This window comes from Orbicella faveolata, unplaced genomic scaffold (genome assembly GCF_042242905.1).
Source record: "Orbicella faveolata isolate gen_17 unplaced genomic scaffold, um_ofav_v1 contig_46, whole genome shotgun sequence".
NCBI lineage: Eukaryota > Metazoa > Cnidaria > Anthozoa > Scleractinia > Merulinidae > Orbicella > Orbicella faveolata.
This window is the reverse complement of record NW_028301576.1, coordinates 29,532,501-29,552,580: the sequence shown is the minus strand read 5'-3', so window position 1 is coordinate 29,552,580 and position 20,080 is coordinate 29,532,501. Positions and strand designations below refer to the sequence as shown.

At 39.0% G+C, this 20,080-nt stretch overlaps 3 protein-coding genes and 1 pseudogene across 3 annotated transcripts; 3 read left to right on the top strand and 1 right to left on the bottom strand.

The window, feature by feature from the left end:
- Positions 1 to 7,513: 7,513 nt before the first annotated feature.
- On the top strand, positions 7,514 to 8,612 carry LOC149099563 (uncharacterized). Its single transcript, XM_089276870.1, has 2 exons — positions 7,514 to 8,090; positions 8,540 to 8,612. The coding sequence occupies exons 1-2, from the start codon at positions 7,750 to 7,752 to the stop codon at positions 8,610 to 8,612; spliced, it is 414 nt and encodes a 137-aa protein (XP_089132996.1). The 5' UTR covers positions 7,514 to 7,749.
- A 102-nt stretch (positions 8,613 to 8,714) lies between these two features.
- LOC149099562 (uncharacterized) lies at positions 8,715 to 10,755 on the top strand. The gene is made up of 2 exons (XM_089278206.1): positions 8,715 to 9,014; positions 9,414 to 10,755. Exon 2 carries the CDS (start codon positions 9,479 to 9,481, stop codon positions 10,706 to 10,708), a length of 1,230 nt encoding a protein of 409 aa, XP_089134332.1. The 5' UTR covers positions 8,715 to 9,014; positions 9,414 to 9,478; the 3' UTR covers positions 10,709 to 10,755.
- A 410-nt stretch (positions 10,756 to 11,165) lies between these two features.
- On the bottom strand, positions 11,166 to 13,360 carry LOC149099561 (uncharacterized; annotated as a pseudogene).
- Positions 13,361 to 13,879: 519 nt separating this feature from the next.
- LOC149099560 (uncharacterized) lies at positions 13,880 to 15,651 on the top strand. The gene is made up of 3 exons (XM_089276869.1): positions 13,880 to 14,124; positions 14,343 to 14,594; positions 15,103 to 15,651. The coding sequence occupies exons 1-3, from the start codon at positions 13,880 to 13,882 to the stop codon at positions 15,260 to 15,262; spliced, it is 657 nt and encodes a 218-aa protein (XP_089132995.1). The 3' UTR covers positions 15,263 to 15,651.
- Positions 15,652 to 20,080: the final 4,429 nt, after the last annotated feature.

Genomic DNA, 20,080 nt, shown 5'->3' with positions numbered 1-20,080 from the left:
CTTAAGTGACCTTACATGTAATAGTGCAAATGTGCTTCCACTGTATGGGTTTTCTGATTATGATGTTGGTGATAGTGACCAAGATAATGAATTAAACAATGAGAGTTATGATATTGACACAGAAACTGACCTCTTGACAGCTTCAGATTCTGAAGACTCCAAATTTAATTTGGACCTCAATTCTGACAATTCAAATGGTGAAGAGACAGACAGTGACATAGACAAGGAATATTTCATATTTCCCATATCGCTGGAGAAAGCAGACAATGTTTGCATCAGATTAGATATTTTAATTAAAAGTGGCCAAATTCCAGAGGACAAAATATTTCAGAAATATCTCTATTCTGTTTTGTATGCTATGATTGACCCAAACCACAAATATGATGAACAAGTCGTCAAATTTTTCAGCTCTGTTAAATTTGTTGGTGGTGAGAGGACTGTTAGCTTTATCCAGGGTCCCATGTGGCATGGCTGTGGCAGTGGTGGAGTTTTCAACCCAGACAGTGCTTAACTAAACCTTGGAGGACCTGGACGAACCACAAGATTAATGCATTCATCAGGGCATACTACTTCAAGTGGGGTAATCAAGCCTTGGCTTGATTTATTTTTAACACTTGCCTTGGATCCATCAGTTGATGTGAAGCCACTTGTTGATTCCCGGATTGTTAAAGTAATTGGTGCAGCAGTGGAGAATGATGGGACAACCTTAAAGCCTGCAATACAATACGATGAGAAATATAGAATTTGTTAAGGCTCATCCAGTCCCAAAATCTGAATTTCCAAAAGAGAACGTGGTGACAGAGGCAAATGTAACTTATTCGTCAATGACAGACAACGGGGTTGCCATGCCAGTCAGTGTCACCTACAAACCCAAGGCAGGCAAAACAGGAGAAGAGATGAAAGAACAGTTTCTCAATGAGGTTGAGCTGTTGCGAACATGTCACTGTTGTATAAAGGCAGCGGCTTCATCACAGCGTATTATTGATAAACCTGCTACAGCGATTTGCAAAAGTGCATGCCAGGCTTGCATAGAGTCTGCTTCTGTCTGTAATACTTGTCATGCTCCAGGGCAGCTTAACCACATACCACCTCTTTGTGCTTGCCAACGGTGTCTTGAAGCCAATGTTCAGTGTTCTCAAGTTGTAGTTCTTGTTTTGGCATCAGACTAAATCTGGGAACAAAAGAGCATTTGAATTGATTTCTCAGAGCAAAGCTGATGGAACATTACCCCCTCAGTTTATACTCATTTGTCTTCCTGATGCTGTCCATGTAGGCAAAAGTTTAAAGTGTAGCTTTGCCAACTGGATGTTGCTGTTGGATGAGGAGAGAGCATGTTTGTCAATGTTGCACACAATCCGAGATTCTGACCCAGAATTGAAGAAGTTGCTACCAAGAGACAGTGTCCTAAATAAAGATCGGATGAACATAAACTGTGTATTACATTTGAGTAAAGAGTCTTTTTTAGCTCGTCTCTGCGCCGTCGATTGCGTGGTGCATTCAGTTCTCCAGAAACAGCTACAAAATCAGTGAGACCAACAAGGTAGGGCTCTATCTGCATCCTGAAGCAATTTGCCCCAGCAAGCATGGAAAACTTTTTGTTCTGGACTATGCTCCATTGAAGAACCTCACTAGGCTTCTAGAGGTCAGGCTTCATGTCCCAGCAGATGTCAAAGTTGTTGGAGAATGCCATGGTGCAGCTAAATCACCCACTTACTGTGATGGAATAGCGTATGTAAGCTGTCCCACAGGAATACAACAATTTTCCATTACAAAGAAGCCAACACTTCAGCTAAAGAATCTCAAAAAAGTAGAACTCACTTCTGAGTTGCAGAAGAGAGGACTTGACACGCTCAGAACAGTTCCGGTGTTTCAAGAATGACTGTCTATGCATCTAAAGAATGTAGAAAGAACATACGCAGAAACCAAAAGTGACTTGACCAAAAGTTCAACTTTCTCGAAAGATTGGGACATGTCAATAACGAAGACCCAAAAACGAAGACCAAAGACCTAAGACCCTGTGGTCTAAAACAAAGACCCACTGGTTTAAAACGAAGACCCACTGGTCTAAAACGAAGACCCACCGGTCTAAAACGAAGACCCACCGGTCTAAACCTTTTTTTCTTCAGGAAAAGACTATACACAAGGCTAAATTGCTTTCATTTCTGTAGCGCATAAATTAAAATGTCATCTGAGCGCGTGGCAAACTTGACAGTTGCTTTATCTCAGGCAGTACAACATCTCAAATTGTGTAATGCAATGAAATTCCAACAATATACGTTTTAGTGATGATTTTAGTATAATTGGTTGTCACCAATATTCTTTTTTTCAAATGCATATGAGCAAATTATGATGAGGTGATTTCATTACTTTGCTTTACTGTCCTTATCATATAAAGATGCAAAGGTCCACTGTGCATGACTCGCAAATTTATTCACCACGTGCTACAAGAATTTTGATTTTCCTGGGAAAATTAGGTTATCACTTTCACATGCATCCCGGCATTGAGAATGTCATTTTTTTGGCATTTCAAGCTTCCCCAATTCTTAAAAAGCAACAATCTTCTGCGGGAAGTATCGCGAACATAAAAGTCTTCGATTGTAACGCTCTGCAAGTTAAAAAGCGGCTCAGTCAAGGTGCTTTTGGCAATGTGTAGACCACAGAATATGGAACTGAGGAAAATGTCAAAACTGGTTGTCAAGAAAATGTTGCATGTCCTTGACCAAGGCGAGAAGAAACTTTTCTTCAAAGAAGTTGCTCTTCTCAATAGACTTCTGCACCCCAACATTGTGAAACTGCTTGGAGTGTGCCATCAGCCGCTGGCGATAATGCTTGAATATGTTTACTTTGACTTCAAGCTGTTTGGTGTTGATGATTTGCATGTCAGCTCGCTTTCTGATTTCTTGCCGCAAATTAATGATTACAACTGCAAAGGATTCCACGATGCAATTAATCATGCGACGGACTGGCGTATCTCCACGCAAAAGGAACTGCCCATAGAGACTTAAAACCAGCTAACATACTAGTGTGCAATCGTCACTACAACACATTATCCGACGCACAGGAAACTTGATTCAAATGGATTAGCACAGTAGTTTAATTTTCGTAGTTCTGTTATTATGTCAGCTTTGCCAGCTATATATGGAATACCAATAAATTGTTGCAGGAGCCCGTGGTCTCCTGATTGTTGTTGTTGTAGGGTTACCTTAAGTGCACCAGTGTGAGCCCTATTAATTAAAGTAGCAAAAACATCTGAGCTGTGCTATCAGAACAAACATTATAACTCAAACTCTGACACATTTAAATTAACACTTAATCTAATGTAGGGACTGTTCATTTAACAAAAATTTAAAGATAAGTCATCTTTTGACCTACGCAACAGCTTTCTCGAACAGCCATAACGGCACAAGCCTTTCAAATGTAAATGTGATCTGACACAAAATGAAGAGCCTGTTTTGTAAAAAGTCAAAGTAATAAGATTTTTTGTTTGTATGATGAGACTAAAATGAAATTCTTAAGTTTGGTGTATGACACTTTTGACATATATCAAAACCGCAACAGTTAATTTCTGTAACTGTTCATTTTTACACTTGGCCAATATATAATCGATTGCAAATATTGGTGATGAAATAAAATTGTCACTAAAACGTATATTTTTATACTGTTGGAATTTAATTGCATTACACAATTTGACACGTTGTACCGATTGAGATAAAGTACCCATCAAGTTTGTCGTGTGCTCAGATGACATTTTAATTTATGCGCTACAAAAATGAGAGCAATTTTATAGCCTAGTGTATAGTCTTTCCCTAAAGAAAAAAGGTTGTGGACCGGTGGGTCTTCGTTTTAGACTGGTGGGTCTCTCTCCTCAAACAGGCTCTGTGAAGCTAATTACCTCAATAAAAGGCATTGTAAAGTATCTAGGCCATCTTGGACTCCAGTACAAAGCCTTTTCCTGTTCATATGAAACATCAGACTACCAAAACATTCCCTAACACAAGCAATTGAGCTTCTAGAAAAACTTGACAGTTACTTGGAAGCAACAACAGAAAAAGTGTTGTCGCATAGCAACGATGTCAACAATGCCAGTACAGGTAAACCAAGCGGTTCTCAAGGAACCATTTCAAATCAAACAAAGCATTTGGTCAACATGATCTTAAATGGACTGAAAGATCTGGAGGCATTAGTTAAAGAACTTAATCCAAACTTCACCATTGATCTGTACTCTTGTCTGACAGTTCAGGTTGAAAACCTACACGCAGTTGGTCATTTCAAGGACCAGTTTCCTACCCTTTTGCAGTACGCACGGAATCTGGCAAATACCGTATACAAAAGCATTAAGCGTGTAGTATCCTGGAGTGCCCACTACTTCACACACGATAAATCATATTATTCCGTGTTGTGCCAGAGCACTCCACTAAATTCCATTCCAATGTTGGAGCATCTTAAGGCACAAAGGGAGTTAAATAGGCAGGAATAGGAGTTAAATACCTCATGACTGAGTGGGTGACAAATAATGGGAAGGCTGCATGATAGAGAAGTGTGAGGCAGGAGAAAACCATGTTCAAGGCCGGAACATTGCCGTTAAACATGTACAGAACATCAGACTATCCTAAAGATAAAGTCTCATTCAGCCCTAACACTGTTGAAGAGGAGGCCGTTACTTCTGCTACAACCATTTTGACTGTTATGCCTTCTACATCACACGAGGCCATTGAAGCTGGTCAAGTAGTAAAGGAAGCCGAGGAAGAAGAGGAGGAAGAGTATGACACCGACGCGGACACTGAATATCCTATTGCAGACAATGACAAGGAAGATTCTTTAGACAATTTGTTCTTTCTTCAGGCAGTTACAGCACGAAGTGGACGAATGGTCAGAGTTGTCCATCCTGCATGATTTGCGAGAGACCCCCTGTATGACCCTCTCTTCATAAACAAAATTTGGATTTCTTAAGATTTCAAGTGTAATGAAATAAATGGGGCTAAAATAAACATATCAATGTGTCATAAAGAATACTAAAAAATACAATGGTGAAAACCTCTTGTTTACTTCAAAGAAAATTAACTCAACGGTGAACGCATGGGAACAGTGTCCTTTGATGGGTCGACATTGTTGGAGGATATTCATGGCAAGCCAGAGAACGACGGCTTTAAAAAACAAAATTTGAATTACTTTAGATTTCAAGTCTAATGAAACAATAAACAAGTCTAAAATAACTGTGTCAATGTGTAATAAAGAATACTGAAAAATACAGTAGTGAAGAACTTCTGTTTACTACAATGAAATCAAGAAAAAGAAATGCCGAGTACAGTGTTTGTGCTATTGACAATACCTTTTGTTATCAAAATAACTTTGCATAGCTTGTCCTCATCTATGTCTTCTATGGTATCTGCTTCATTATTATCTTTGTTGTACTTTTCTATAATAGCTTCCAGTGTGGAAGTGAACAATCACTACCATGTGGTTTGGTCACCTTCTTTGACCGAAATACATGCTGTGGTAGTTTTCATAGAGTTCTTGATGAGAAATCATGACTGGCTGGTCATACACCTGAGCATTGGAAAATTTTGCTGAAACTGGACCTTCTTGGAGCAAGTCATGCAGTTGTAGAACACCATTAAGTCTACGCTTTGAATGTTGTCACAGGTTATTTCATTTGTTTTGATTTCATCTTTAGCGTGTTTGATTTGTTGTTCAGAGATGTCCGGCAGGTTCTCAGTTAATTTGTTAAAGACAGTGTCTATTGCAGAGGATAAGTATTTTTTGCCTTTAAACTGTCAAAGACAAATGTTATGGATTTCATAAAAGCCCCCTTCTGTACTTTCAATCTGGTTGTTCCAAATTGTGATTGGAATATTTCCAAATTCATCAACAAAGGGTCCTTCCCTTTTAATGAGATCAGTTTTTGTAGGGACAGGCTCTGCTCTTCAATCTCCAAAAAGAACCATACCAAGAACTGCGACACTTTGATAAACTTGAATATCCTCAAGATCTTTTGTGGTGACCACTGGAGTTTCGTTGTTATTGGTGTCACAACGAAAATCAACGTTCGCTTCAAAGGTATGGTTGATTTGCGTAGCTACGTTCACCCAAATTACACCTTCTGTTGCATGGTAGGTATATTTGGTTAGTTTGCATGGTGTGCCACTTCCGGCTTTGGTTTCCACATTGGATTTGTGTTTCTGGGTGAAAAGCATAATGCTTTGGACTGTAAATGAGAAGTATTCGGATCCTTCTGCACTTTTTTTCATTGGGCCGACGTTATGAAGATAACCAACAATGGTTGGAGCTTTGTGGGGCTGAGTTGAGATTTTCTTTGGAAAAGAAGTTGAATTTGGTGCTGGCACTGCTGTTTTAGATGGCTCAGTTGATCTTAAGATTGAACCGCTTGACAGGGCGCTTGACGGAGGTGAATGTGAACGCACGTTATTACTTCTAGAAGAGTTAGCACCTGTATGGTTCCCGGATTTTTTGCAATATTTAATAACATACAATTTATATTCAGTAATTCATATCTTTGGTCAGTAATCATCATTTTATATTCAATGTGTCATATTTTTGTTCAGTAAACTCATTTTTAATTCATTGATTCATATTTTTATCCAGCAATCGTCATTTTATATTCAATGTGTCATATTTTTGTTCAGTAATACTCCTTTATTTTCACTGATTTTTATCTTATTCAGTAAATGATAATATATTCAACACTGTTTTGTTCAATAAAATTCCCAATTTTTGTGCACACGGTCAAAATTTTATCCAACTCGTCCAATTTTTATTCAATAATTTCCGCTGTCCTATTGGTCAGCGGATAAATTTCGCACCCTTTTGAAATCACTTGACCTTCTGCTGTACCAAAGTGGTGGAGCATACTGAGCTGATGTTTACTGCAAAGGACATGGAAGAGACTGTTCAAAGAGGAATTCAGAGAGGTATCACTTCATTTAGAAGCAACAGTAAGTCTTCCCGCACTTTATTTTTCATGTCAGAGTATCTGGTGGAGAAAGCAAGAGCAACTTTCATTTGTATTTAGCATATGTGCACCCAATCGAGAATGGTATTTTTTCTGAAAAGATGTCTTACTTTAACCGCAGATTTGAGACTCCAAGGTGTTACATCAACTCCTTTACCTGGATGATCACTTGTAAGTGGGGCGATCAGTTGAGCTAGGGACCTTCTGCAATCAAATATTGGAAGTGCCAGTAGCTCCTTAGAAGCATTAGTAACTCAGCAGCCAAAGCGTAGAAGAACCGGTCATCATTACATTAAGAAGTCAGAGAAACAACCAGAACAAAAGACCTTAGAGGTTTCGGTCATTGACTTTATAGCTTGTGAAGAATTTGTTGATGAAAAGGGAAACATCCCTCAAGTTGTTCCAGACCATAATTTAGGAAAGGAGGATATTCTATTTTGCAGAACTGTTGATCTTGACTAATGATAAGGAATATGCAATAAGATCAAAGATAACTGAAGTATTGGCCAAACAAATTCCTGGTATATTGCCAGATGATTTTTTTTGTTAAAGTGTCCAGGAAGCAAGTGTGTACACCAGCATGCAAAGAGGGGCACAAATGGGATTTCCCTAAAGTCAAGACTATAGCTGGGCAGGGTAAGCTGTATGTTTGCCTGCAAGCTGTATGTTTGCCTGAAAAACCATCAACATTGAGTGACGTTCCATCTACTTGTGCATTGTCTGTTCCTGAGTCTGCACCAGATGTATAACCATTAGATGAATGTTCTGCAGGAGGCAACATGTCTGCATCCTCACTGTGTGACCCTCAGCCATCAACCTCAACTGGCAGAGTTTCATCAAGCACCATCAAAGTAGGTCCTCCCAGTATCAGTAACGGAGGAACAGGATCGCAATCTGCAGTTGTCAACATCTTGACCTGCAACCAGTCTCTTGATGAGGATGAGCAGAAAGACATAGAAAAGCTCCAAACAATATTTCCTGATAAAGATGAGTCATACCTCTCTGATATTAGAAGAAACAACATCACTCTTAATCACACAATTGATGATATACTTGGCATTGAAGCTCTTGAAGGTTGGTTTTTAGATAAAGTAAATGTGCTGATAGAACCTTGCTCATGGTACAGCCCACGTAGATATCATGCTGTACTATTGAACAAATTTGTTCTGAACAATTAAGGTGGAGCTGTACAGAATCTGTTATTATAGTTAGAAATTTAAAATTAACTTGTTATGGCTAATAAAATTATTTACCCGAACATCATGATATAGTTAACTTAAAAGGTGAAAACAATAACATCTGTTAAAATCTGGTAACTGTGGATATGTAAAAGAATACCAGTGCAGTGGAGTCGATGTAAATGGTGGGTTTGCCTTTTTGAAGTTGGGTAGAATATCAAGTCAAAAAATAATTTAGAAATTGCTTGCAGCTGTAATGTTCTTGATATTTCTTTCATGGTCAAGTATTTCCAGTGATAAGGATTGGTCGTTGATAAGGATTATTTCATTTGCAACATAACGTTACACGCATTTGTATTTCTTACTGTATGTGTTTTCTTTTAATTCTCAGTTCCAATAGCTCTTTTCACAGTTCCCGGCGCCATCTTGGAATAGCAACCGCGCAAACACCACATCGAGGCTAACGTTGAGTCGTATGTTGCATTTGGTGTAATTTGTACAGGAAACGACGCCTTTCTTCGCTTTTATTCGCTTTTGTTCGCATGTGTTCGAAGTTTTTTGGATAATGAACAACGCAAATAATAACCTAGATACTCCTCCGTCGACTTTGGAGAAGAAAAGAGGAAAACATTGCGCTGTGTTTGGCTGCAACAACAGCTATTATGATGACAGAGGCCTATTCGCAGGTCATCATTTCTTCCAGTTTCCAACTGACCCCAAGCGCAGAAATCGATGGTGCAACCTTATAAAGAGGCAGCATGGAAAGGACGGGTTTAAGGTGACTGGTGCGACTGTAGTTTGCTCAGAACATTTTCGACAAGAAGACATTTTACGAAAACTGGGAGGCCGCTGTTACTTAAAGACAGGTTTGTAATAAAATACATGCAAGCCCATAACAAAATATCATATTTCATTACTCCTACATTTGGCTTAATTTTTTCATTCATACTTATCTTTGCAAAGTTTAATTTGACGAGAAGACTGTAAAGCTTTTGAATAATGATGTTTACTGTTCACATGAAAGATCCTGAAATATTATAGTTTTAAAGTTACAGTATTGTATAGCACTGAATATAAACTGGGCTGTTTGTTGTACCTTCAATGTATGAATGTGTTCTGTAAATAAACTGAAGCCAATTATTATAGTTGATATTATTCATAATTGAAATTATCCTTTCACTGAGTTCATCGGCACTGTATCATTTATATTGTCATTATTTTTACAGGTTTTTATTTTTGATGATAACCTTCATTTTTATTTTAAGGTGCCGAGCCATCCCAGTTTGAATGGACTTCAAAGAAAACTTCACGAAAAGCTCCTGCTAAACGAATGCAAAGCAGAACTGTTTCGACAGAGGAAATGGATGTGTCAGATTCCATGGAAGGGTCACTCAATATGCATGTACCACTTGAAACAGTTTCAGCTGTCACTGAACAAGGTTCAACCTCATGTACTGATAATCTGGAATCAGCAGGATCCCCTGATGTTGATATTATTACAGAGCTGCAGCAGAAGATCACAGTATTGGAACTAAAGCTAGGTGATTGTGAAGAAGAGTTGACCAAAGTGAAAAATGAAAATGAGCTTTTGCTAGGGCGGCAATTTTCCCTAGACAAAATAAAGGATGATGATTCAGCGATTTTATTTTATACTGGCTTTCCATCATATCAGGCACTGATCAATTTCTGTAAGTTTATTGAGCCAAAACTGGGGAAGATGCAGTATTGGAAAGGAGAGCAGTTTGTGAAAGAGAGTCAGCCTTATCAAGAAAATGAAAATCGGAAAAAGCCTGGACCCTCCAGGAAATTAACATTTCTCAATGAATTTCTGTTAGTATTAATGCGACTGAAGGCTGGCCTGTTTGTTCAGGATTTGGCTGACAGATTTGGTATAAGCATCAGCCTTGTTTCAAGGATTTGCATTACCTGGGTAAATCTGTTGTACTTTGAGCTTCAGAGTATTTTCCCTTTCCCTACCCAAGAGTTGGCACGGAAAAACATGCCAGCAGAGTTTGCAGAATTTTCTACAACCAGAATCATTTTGGACTGTACCGAGATTTTTATTCAGCGGCCGTCTGCAATGCTCGCACAGTCTGAAACTTGGTCCGACTATAAACACCATAATACTTGGAAGCTTCTTGTAGGAGTTACGCCAAATGGCCAAGTCACGTTTCTTTCTGACCTCTGGGGTGGACGTGTATCTGATAAACAAATTACCCGCGAAAGTGGAGTGCTTGATTTATTAGATAGTGGTGACAATGTTATGGTTGACCGTGGTTTTGACATAAAGGACATTGTGCCTGATGGTGTCACTGTCAATATGCCACCATTTTTAGGAGGACGGGATCAAATGACTGCGGCTGAGACAGAAGAAACTATGAACATTGCCTCTGTGCAAATACATGTGGAGCGGGCAATTGGTAGAATTAAAACTTACCATATTTTAGACGGTAACCTCCCAAACACATTAAGCCCATATGCAACACAGATTGCAACAGTATGTGGGCTATTAACAAACTTTCTTCCTCCTTTACTACAACCTGCCAAACCAAATTCCTAGTTTGTATTGTGACTATCCAGATTGAAGAATTTTGTTATAGCTTCGGCTAATAACGGTAATAATTATTGTCTAAGTGAAGTCCAGTTTTGTCTGTAATCATACAGACGGTAGCATAGCAAAAGTCTGATTAACTTTGTTTAAATCACAAGTATCAGTATGATTACAGACAGAATTGGCCGACACAAAGTCCTTTTACCATTATTAATCAAAACAGAATTTAAGAAAGATGGTAAGCATCAATTCAATGTTGTGGCAGTGTACAGTGGATGAATAGAAGGTTAATATTTATTTGAACAAACTGTCAAATCATCACCTAATAACAAATTACAACATGTAGTTCTTACTTAATAATAATAATCTAATTGTAATATAATCTAATTGTGTAAAATTTAATTGTAGTTCCAAGAAAAACATCAACACCCCCACCCCTCTTGAAATTTTAATTATGCTTCATACATTTCTTTCTTTTTTGTCTTTGTAACCACCCTCCACCCTTCTTGCCCAGGTACATTAGGGAGTGAGTATTAATAAATGGGTGTATTCATGCATAAAAGCCCAAAAAATCAATAATTATAACCTGATGTCACCCACCATGGGAAATTCAAAATAATCCAACTTTCAACTTAATTCAACTGTATTCTGTGAAAATATAGATAGAGAATAACAGAGAGACAGTGCAAGTGCAAATTCATCCCTGCACTGCCATGTATTTACATCATAAGTGTATTTTTGGGTAACATTGACTTTGCATTTTTACATAAATGAAATAGTAATGATGGTAATAATAAATTAATAAATTTACTGCCCAGTAATACATCAAACTTTAGCTTATGCTTGTCTCTGAAATTTCATTTTCAAGCCAGCCCTTGTGCAGTGATATTGGCCATAGGCCAGCCAGCCACCACACAGGTAGAGAATCTTTCCCTGTTGTACTCGTTTGGTAAGAAGCTCAGGGAAAAGTGCCCTTCTGTAGAAGAAGTCAATCTTGGGCAGAAAGTCACTGGACTGAGTATTGTCTAAGCAAATCTTCTCCAGAAATAGTGGCCTATCCTCTCCAAAGTACACTGTGAGAATAATACCTTTCAGATCCAAGTTACAACAGTAGAGCTGCCCTTGAATTTGAATATAGTAGTCGTGATTTCTTTTAAGCCTTACAGTTCCATCAGAAAGTTTCTCCAGAAAAAAGGTTCTATTTTTGCATGCCTCTTCAATAGTCATGCCAGCTTTGCTTAAGGGGGATTTAATTTCCATTCCCCATTTTTCTTGTGTGTGCATGAAGGTGACAATTCTGTCTATGCTGGCTCCTAGGTATGGTTTGTCCTTAGACACCAGTAGCCCAACTTCCTCAACTGTGACATCAATCCCAGCTGTTCACATTTCCCTAATATATAAGTTCACTGCCTTTGGTTCACTTTCAATGCCATATTGAACAGCATCTGTTGTGAAGTTTGAATAGAGAATTGATTTTACTTTATTTGAGGGTTCCACTTTAGTCTTGGCAGCTTTTCCAAAATTTGAGGCTGGCAAGAGAGTTTTCCTTTTTTCAAATCAAAGATTGTTTTGGTTTTGTCCACGTGTCAATCTTTCTGTTTCCTGGATCTCTTCCTGGGTGATAGTTAAGTTAGAGATGTGTTCCTCAACCATAGATTTAAAGTGCTTGGTAGCTATGTCATAACTATCTGTAAAGGGCACACCCTCTGGCTCCTCCTCTTGCTCTTCGGGGTCAGACGCCTCTAGACAGTTTGACTTGATGTTGTGAAACAAGAAGAATGAGTTAGCAGGGAGACAATTCTGAAGACTTTCACTGAAGGTTTTGAAACTCTCTTCCTCTCTTGTTCGCTGATTTGGCGCTCTTGGGTCAAATTTTATGATCATGGGTTGCAGACAAATGTTTTTCTTGTCAAATCGTATCTTTCTAATCAAGACCTGGTCTAGTGGCTTTGCTGCGACACTTTGGTTGCGTGGCACAACCCATACAGACAGCCGTGACGTGCACGACAATGGTTCAGCGTACTTTTGCAATCCTCTCCTTGTGAAGTCTTCGATAGCAAACAGTACGCCTCCTACGTGGTTGCATTTGCCTTTGCCGAGTCTGCCAAGTCCAGCCAGACACGTGCACGCTGCTCGCCAAATGTCATACTGAGGTGAGAACTCCACTAAAACTCTATACGGATTCTTCTTCATTGAAGGAAGAACGCTGGCCTTAACATAGGTCTTGCCTTGATAAGCTTTGCTTTCCAGCCGTTTAACGTTGTCTTCGAAGAAAAATTGGTAACTTTTCAGCTTCTTGTAGTTTGTGCCTTTTAGCACAATGTGGTGGTACTTGCGTGTAGACACGACAAGGTAATCGTACAGCTGAATAAAGTTCAGTTCTGGAAGCTGACGCAAGTCAGTAGACGATCCAAGAGCGGAGATTTGTCTTAGAATTTTGTCGTATTTGAAGTCGCCAGTGATTTCCACACTTTCCTGGGCGTTATCAGCCGGCGTTGTCACGTTCCACATAAGCAAAGCGTACACTTTCAGCACCAAGTGCGCCTTTATTCCGCCGGCTCTTTCCGAATTACTCTTCAAAATATCCCTCAGATCTTTCACTGAGAGTTTCTGTATATCCTCAAGGGGTATAATTTCCTTGTCTTTGTACTTTATGACCATTTTGATCGAAGAAAATAGCTAGAGAGGAACGCGCGAGCAAAACAGCTGTGATTTCTCTTTGTTTGTGTTTCCTGGGTCAATGTTAGCCTCGATGTGGTGTTTGCGTGGTTGCTATTCCAAGATGGCACCGGGAACTGTAAAAAGGGCTATTTGTTTCAAAGATGCACTGGCATCACATCGTCGTAAGTACGCACCAGAAGAAGGGGTTAAAGTGCCCCTGAGACAAAAATCAATACTTTTCTTTCGTGCATGTTTCCTCATAGAATATCTATTTATGTTAAGTAGTAACTATATTTGCCAAAAAAACACAAACACCAAACCTTCTATCCTCAAAATTTTCAGCTCTAAAAGTCACCTAAAAGGCGTCCACCATTACGAAAACTCATTCCAGATGAGCATGCAATTTTCCAGCGGACTCATTGGTTGTGACGTCAAAGGCTTCACATTCATTTACAATTGGTTGCTGTTTTAGCTGCTTTTGTATCACTGTTGTTGTCTGTTTTGTGGTGTTTTTGTGAAATGGCTTGTCTCTCCAGAGACGAAATTTTGGATCATTCCTTTGAAAGTACTGAGGAACAGTCCTCCGAAGCCTCCAAGGATAGCTTCCATTCAACAACTGATGACTTTTTGCCATACGATGAAAACTTGGAGCCGATGGCAAACGAACAAGAAGCAGCCGCTTATGTCGAGCAAGTTGCCCGGGAAGAAGAGGAAGAGGAGATTCTTTGGAGCAGGTTTTCCGTTGAAGAGGGGGTGGAAAGTTGGTCTGTATTACTGTTTGTTATATTTTTGTCACTGATGGACGGAAATCTTACTCATGTACCATTCATTTAATTTTATAGAAGAAAGTGCTTACTCTGTGATTTTATGCAGAAATTAATTTGCTCATTACGCTTGGGCTGCACATGACTGTATATATTCAAGTGGTATAAACGGATCTTTTTCGAACCATCACTCTAAATTTTTCCTGCTTCTGTTTTAGGTGCAAATGTTCAAATTGTTCGCTAGAGTTTGTGGTGAAGCACGAGGAGTGTAGATGCTGCATGGAAGTGAACAGATGTATTGAAAGGATGGAGGAGTTAGAGAGGGAAGGCGACTGCATCACTTCACATCCCGGCTTCTCTGATGTTTGTTTAAATTGCTGGGTGCTACACACTGCGGGCATAGGCCTTAAAACCAAGAATAAGAAGTCCTACACAACCATGTTGGCTCAGGGCGACACTGCTGAGCACGAGTAAGTTCTGTCTCAAACTAATTTTAAAAGTTTATTATCTGTAGCGTCAAACCTTCTTATCTAAAATTCACACTGAAGCTGTTAGTTAATCCAGTACTTCCTACACTATCATCATAACAATTTATATAGTACAGTGGAATCCCAATTTCTCAAACCTCTGATTGAAACTCCTGATAACTTGAGCCAAAAATCGTTTCACATCCCTTGGCCTTTAATCCCTGATTTCTCGCACAATTATTTTCGTTTCCCTGGCCTAATAGGTTTGAGAAATTGGGATTCCACTGTATATACATGTACTTTGTCCTTGAAGATACTACAGTTAGCATTGTTTTGAAATTCGTTCTGCTGTTGATCAAGTAAACATGCATAAAAAAAACATGAATAAACATTCATTAACATGTTAAAACCTGCATAAATGGTAACACTTTAACCATATAATATCAAAGTTTGTGTTGATTTATTCCATTTGCGTGCTCCCACTTCCAATTCTTGGCTTCTATTTCCACAGATTCCTCCGGTCTGTTGCCTACAGGCAATTCATTCGACTTGTGTGGGAATATCTTGGGGCATCAAATCGTGTTCCACTTCCCTGTTGTGTATACAACGGTATTCGAAAAACACTTCCAACTGAAACTGAGGGCTATCAGGGATATGAGGAAGAGGATTAATTTAAAAGAAAATTAACTTTTATTAAGATGGGTAGGAAGGTAGATAGATGGGTGGGTACTTAGGTAGGTAGGTAGGCAGGCAGGCAGGCAGGCAAGGTACAGATAGGTAAATTGGTAGGAAGGTGGGATATTTATTGATTACACCTTCTTATAAGTGATTGGGAGTAAAATAAGGCACTATGTTGCACTTGTACTGCTGCATTGGCCCTTTTTATGTCCTCTCCTTGGATTGCCACACTTTCTGCACATAGGGGTCCTCCTTCTGCCAGCAACTGTGGTCTGTTGTGTGAAAGCTTGAAGCTCTGCATCTGTTTAAAAGGAAAGCACACCCCACTAAGGAACTAATCATGTAATGGAGATTCAGTGCATCCATACATGGTAAAATGGAGCAGTTGCAGCAATACATATAGTTATGATTACTCACTTAAAACATCTTACTGTTGATGTGGTTTTTTTTTGGAAATTTAGCCAATGAAATGCCTGGTGAACACATCATTCAGACATTAAGGTCAAGTTGCTGCTGAGCACTAAGACCTTTCAATTAGATCATTTGAACAGTTATTTTTAACAAGATAATTTTTTATACCATTGCATAGTTTTATTATGATCTTGTAATTTAGAGGGCCACGGGTTTGTTAGGCCCTTGTTAGCTATTTAGCATCACCCTTGTAAAATAAAGATTTCACTTCAAATGTGTTATTCCACTTCAAATGTGTTATTTATAACACAGTACGTTCGGGTGATCGTGCTTTGGGTGGGAAGAGGGGGGATGTTGGAGGTTTTCCTAATTGCATGCTTATTTGCAAAATCAAATTTTCAAATACCAGAACAGGTCGGAGGGCATAAAACTGTTTCCTTTGCTTTTCTTTGTTTGTATTTGTTTTTTGCTGTTTCTTTGTCCTCCTTTTCTAGCAACATGGTGTGTAGAGCCTCTGGTTCCTCTTCTGCTAGTTCCTTCCTTATGCCTTTTAGCACTTCCCTTGGTGTTGTGGTCAATGTTTCGTACAGTTCAGCAACATAGTCTGACAAAAACAGAAAATGAGGTAAAAGTGCAATTAAGAGTTTAAAATATCAGATGTGGCATTCCTGATGTAGTTTATTTTATTTCAGAGTCCTTTACCATAGTTTTGGACTACTTTTACTTCTCGGACTGTCGCCTCTCCCTGTTTGTATCTAGGGTAGGTCACCTTCAGCCTTGGATTTGCATGAGCGTCAACTTTCGTCTCCCTCTTCAGGTTATAGTTAAAGTGGATGGCTGCTAAAATAGTACTACAATTAAAAATAAAAAAATGGTCATTTATTTTGGATTGCAGGAAATAATACTTTTTTGTATAATGTGTAAAGCATTTCTCTCATTTTGCAAATATGATAGCCATCATTGGAGCTAGTTAATTTGCACATAATTTTCCAGGAGTGATAATTAATATATAATCTACATAAGAAAATCAAGTGAAATGTGTAAAAGTAAAGAAAGAAAAGAGTATCTTTTTATAAACTGTCCTGTCTGAGCTGCACTAGCTGTCACTCACCGGCACAACATCCCCAAGTAGGAGTAGGCCAGCATCTTTGGGGCAAACTGGTTTACAACAGAGTGGTATCCCTCTAAGTAGCTGGTCTGTGCCACAGGGGATGCTTGCTTGATACCCTTTAATAGCGAGTTCTGAGTAAGGGCTTCAACCAACTTCTCGTAGGCAATGGCCCCTGAGAAAAATAGTATTTTCAGACATTTGGTGAGTATTGACTTCATACATTGTATCTATGGTGAAATGCTATATGAGCCAGAATAGAAAAAAAAAAAGCCTTTTGTCAACCAAACACGTGGCATAATAGTTAGACCGTGAGCACACTTATTAAAGAGCTGGTTTGGCAAATCCTTGTGTTGGTTTATGATGTGATACAGGAAGGCCTTGAATTTAGCCAGTATCACATCTCCAAGCTTTGGTGTTGTAGAGGTTACTGACCAATAGAAATGCCTCACACAAGCCTGCTTCCACCTTGCAATGACCTCGGGAAGACAAATTTTATGAGCCAAACACAAGACTGACTAATATGCTTGTCTATCTCTTTTATCAGAATCTTGAAATGACTTACAGTCTTACAACTGACCATTATTGACAACAGCCACAAGAAAGGTCTTCTGCACACTGACATTGTTGCCAAAGTTCCTTTTTAAATAATCAGGACCTGGAAAAGAAGTTTAACCTGTTATTATGGATCTCTATTAACACACACATACAGTATTTTCCTGCACCATCAAAACTCATCAAAACCCCTGCCATTTATGTATGTGTTCAGGAGCATTAATAGGTGATAGGGAGAAGGGGGAATGCTTGCACACCCCACAATTTTGTAGAACTCGTTTTTGCACAAAGGGAGTTCTGTTTTGGTCTGTCCATAGACCTTTGCGGATGCCCCTTGCGAAAAATAATCTAAGCGTGCTGTTTAAAGTGCAACCACTACAAACAATATATTGATGTAAAGGTGATAAAATGCAGTTAAAAATTGTTTCATTTTATTTTTATTCAATCATAAGAGTGAGGGCAAGAAGCCCAAAATGACTGATGTCTCTGAGCAAATTTATCGGGTATCAAATTCCACTGTACCTACCCCCGCCCCATTCTTTTTGCGTTCGCCACAATTTTTGCACACTCAAAAGGAATGCTTATGTTACACAGCTAAAAGGTGATGGAGATCATAAGCATGGGACTTTACCAAACCATGATAAAAAGTAACGAACTGTTTTCATCTTTAATAAGCCCACACCATTATTTGCATGGGTTTTCTGATTGGTAAAAACGTCTCAAACATGTGGCACAGTTGGCTGGCATCCATTGTATGGTCTCACTAGTGGATCTGGAATTGATCATGAAATGTGCATTTCCACCAAAAGCTTGCTCCCTATTTACAAACCCCATTGTAGAGGCAATATTATTTTTCTGTGAAAAAATTAATAGGCATTTCTGTATTGGAAAGGTCACTAATAAGCTTTTGGTTCGTTATCAAAATGTACACATACTTTTGACGCATAGTTGTCTGGCAACATTTTAAACTCTATTCAAACAAAGGCTTGCAAAATTGAGACTTAATAAGGCACAATTTTTTTCCTTTATCTACCCACGTACATTACACGTCCTCCCCTCAAGTAGATAACACAAGCTGGAGTATTTGTTTCCACATACCATTTTTGAATCTGACGAGAAAACACTGCCTGTGAGATGATGACCGGGAGTGAGGGGGTGGGGTGGTCTTTCTAGTATGGGCTATATGAGTATGTGCAGCCCAAAAGGGTGTGGGTTTTAGCTGTTTTGGTCAGAAATAGGTATCAATTTTGGCCATATTGGTCTCTAATAGGTTATGGTGTTTGCACTCGTCTTTAATTAGGCATGTTTTAGAAGAAGCTACTTTTATAAGTCACAAATACTGCAAGGTTGATATTACAAAAAATGCTGTGAGACACCAGCACATCCAGAACCAACAAAGCAGGATCAGCTTTTTAGCTCTTATTGGAGCTTGTCAGCACAGTGTAGCGAAAACATGTAATGACAGCGTAAGGGCCAACATACATATATTTCAACCCAACCCATACACTTTATCAAGTTCTGAACTCTGGTCTCACTTGGGCCCCTACACACGCATTGCCACATCATGTGTTTTGGGGTGCAGGAAGACAAAGTGGATAGATAGATAGATAGATTTTATTAGCAAACTCATTGCAGCCGCTGGAGCGGCTGAATTATGAATTACTTAACAATAAAAAAAATTATGTTATACAAGGAAAAATATTACAAACTATATAAAATTAAAACTACGGCTCATAATAAAAGTGTTCCTAAACCTATGTGTCTTACAAATCAGTAGCTCAAAGTATCCCTGGGTTTGTGTGCAGTAAGTGGACTCGTTACATGGCGGCAGCAGATCATATAGCTTATGGCATGGGTCTCCCGTAATTTCATCAAATAAAATTTCGCTCAGTGCCTATCTCCTCTCATACAGTGAAGAGATGCCTGAGCACGCATACTCTAGGACAGGATGGATGCATGTTGTATAGAACAGTAACATATCCTTCGGGTTGACCTTCATGCGTTTTGGCTGCTGTAGGAAATACAGGCGTGTTGTGGTCTTTTTGCAAATATAATTAACATGTACATTCCACTTCAGGTCGTCTGAAACTAAAACTCCTAATAGCTTTGTGGATGAGACAACTTCGATTTGCTTATCATTAATAGTGATAGGGTCTACAGTACTAGGTAAACTTGAAAAGGATATTCTCAGCTCTTTACACTTAGACTCGTTTAGCTGAAAACCATCAGCTTCAGACTGTCGAACAAGTTCATTGACGCATGATTGCATGCAACTGGTTTCGTTCTGGGATACTGACTTGGCGAGAGTGGTATCATCAACATATTTCCAGAGAGTTGTATCAGCTACAGAGAGATCGTTTATCATGATAAGAAATAGCCATGGGCCCAGTTTGGTCCCCTGTGGGACCCCCACAGGAATAGCCTCCCACTACGAGACACAGTCGCAGCTGAGCTTCACCCTTTGCTTACGATCCATAAGAAAGTGTATAATCCAACACATAAGCGGTCTTGGGATGTCATACGAGGAAAGCTTTCGCGCCAGAACATGATGGTCAATCAGATCAAATGCTTTTCGAAAGTCAAAGAGCATAACTCTCGTAGTTGATGCAAGGTGAGTTTGCAGAGTCAATTTTCTCTTTAATTCCAAGATCAGGCGCTTTCCCCAATTTTGTTTATGTCAACAACTTTTGAAAAAGAAGGGAGTAAAATGGACAAAGTCTGATTATAGCTTATTATC

Excerpts from the sequence above, each read along its gene's own strand:
- LOC149099560 (XM_089276869.1), top strand. The coding sequence starts at position 13,880 with ATGGCTTGTCTCTCCAGAGACGAAATTTTGGATCATTCCTTTGAAAGT. Across the intron at positions 14,125-14,342 it reads GAAGAGGGGGTGGAAAGTTG|GTGCAAATGTTCAAATTGTT; the intron begins GTCTGTATTACT and ends CTTCTGTTTTAG. Across the intron at positions 14,595-15,102 it reads GGCGACACTGCTGAGCACGA|ATTCCTCCGGTCTGTTGCCT; the intron begins GTAAGTTCTGTC and ends CTATTTCCACAG.
- LOC149099562 (XM_089278206.1), top strand. The coding sequence starts at position 9,479 with ATGCAAAGCAGAACTGTTTCGACAGAGGAAATGGATGTGTCAGATTCC.
- LOC149099563 (XM_089276870.1), top strand. The coding sequence starts at position 7,750 with ATGTCTGCATCCTCACTGTGTGACCCTCAGCCATCAACCTCAACTGGC. Across the intron at positions 8,091-8,539 it reads CTGATAGAACCTTGCTCATG|TTCCAATAGCTCTTTTCACA; the intron begins GTACAGCCCACG and ends TTTAATTCTCAG.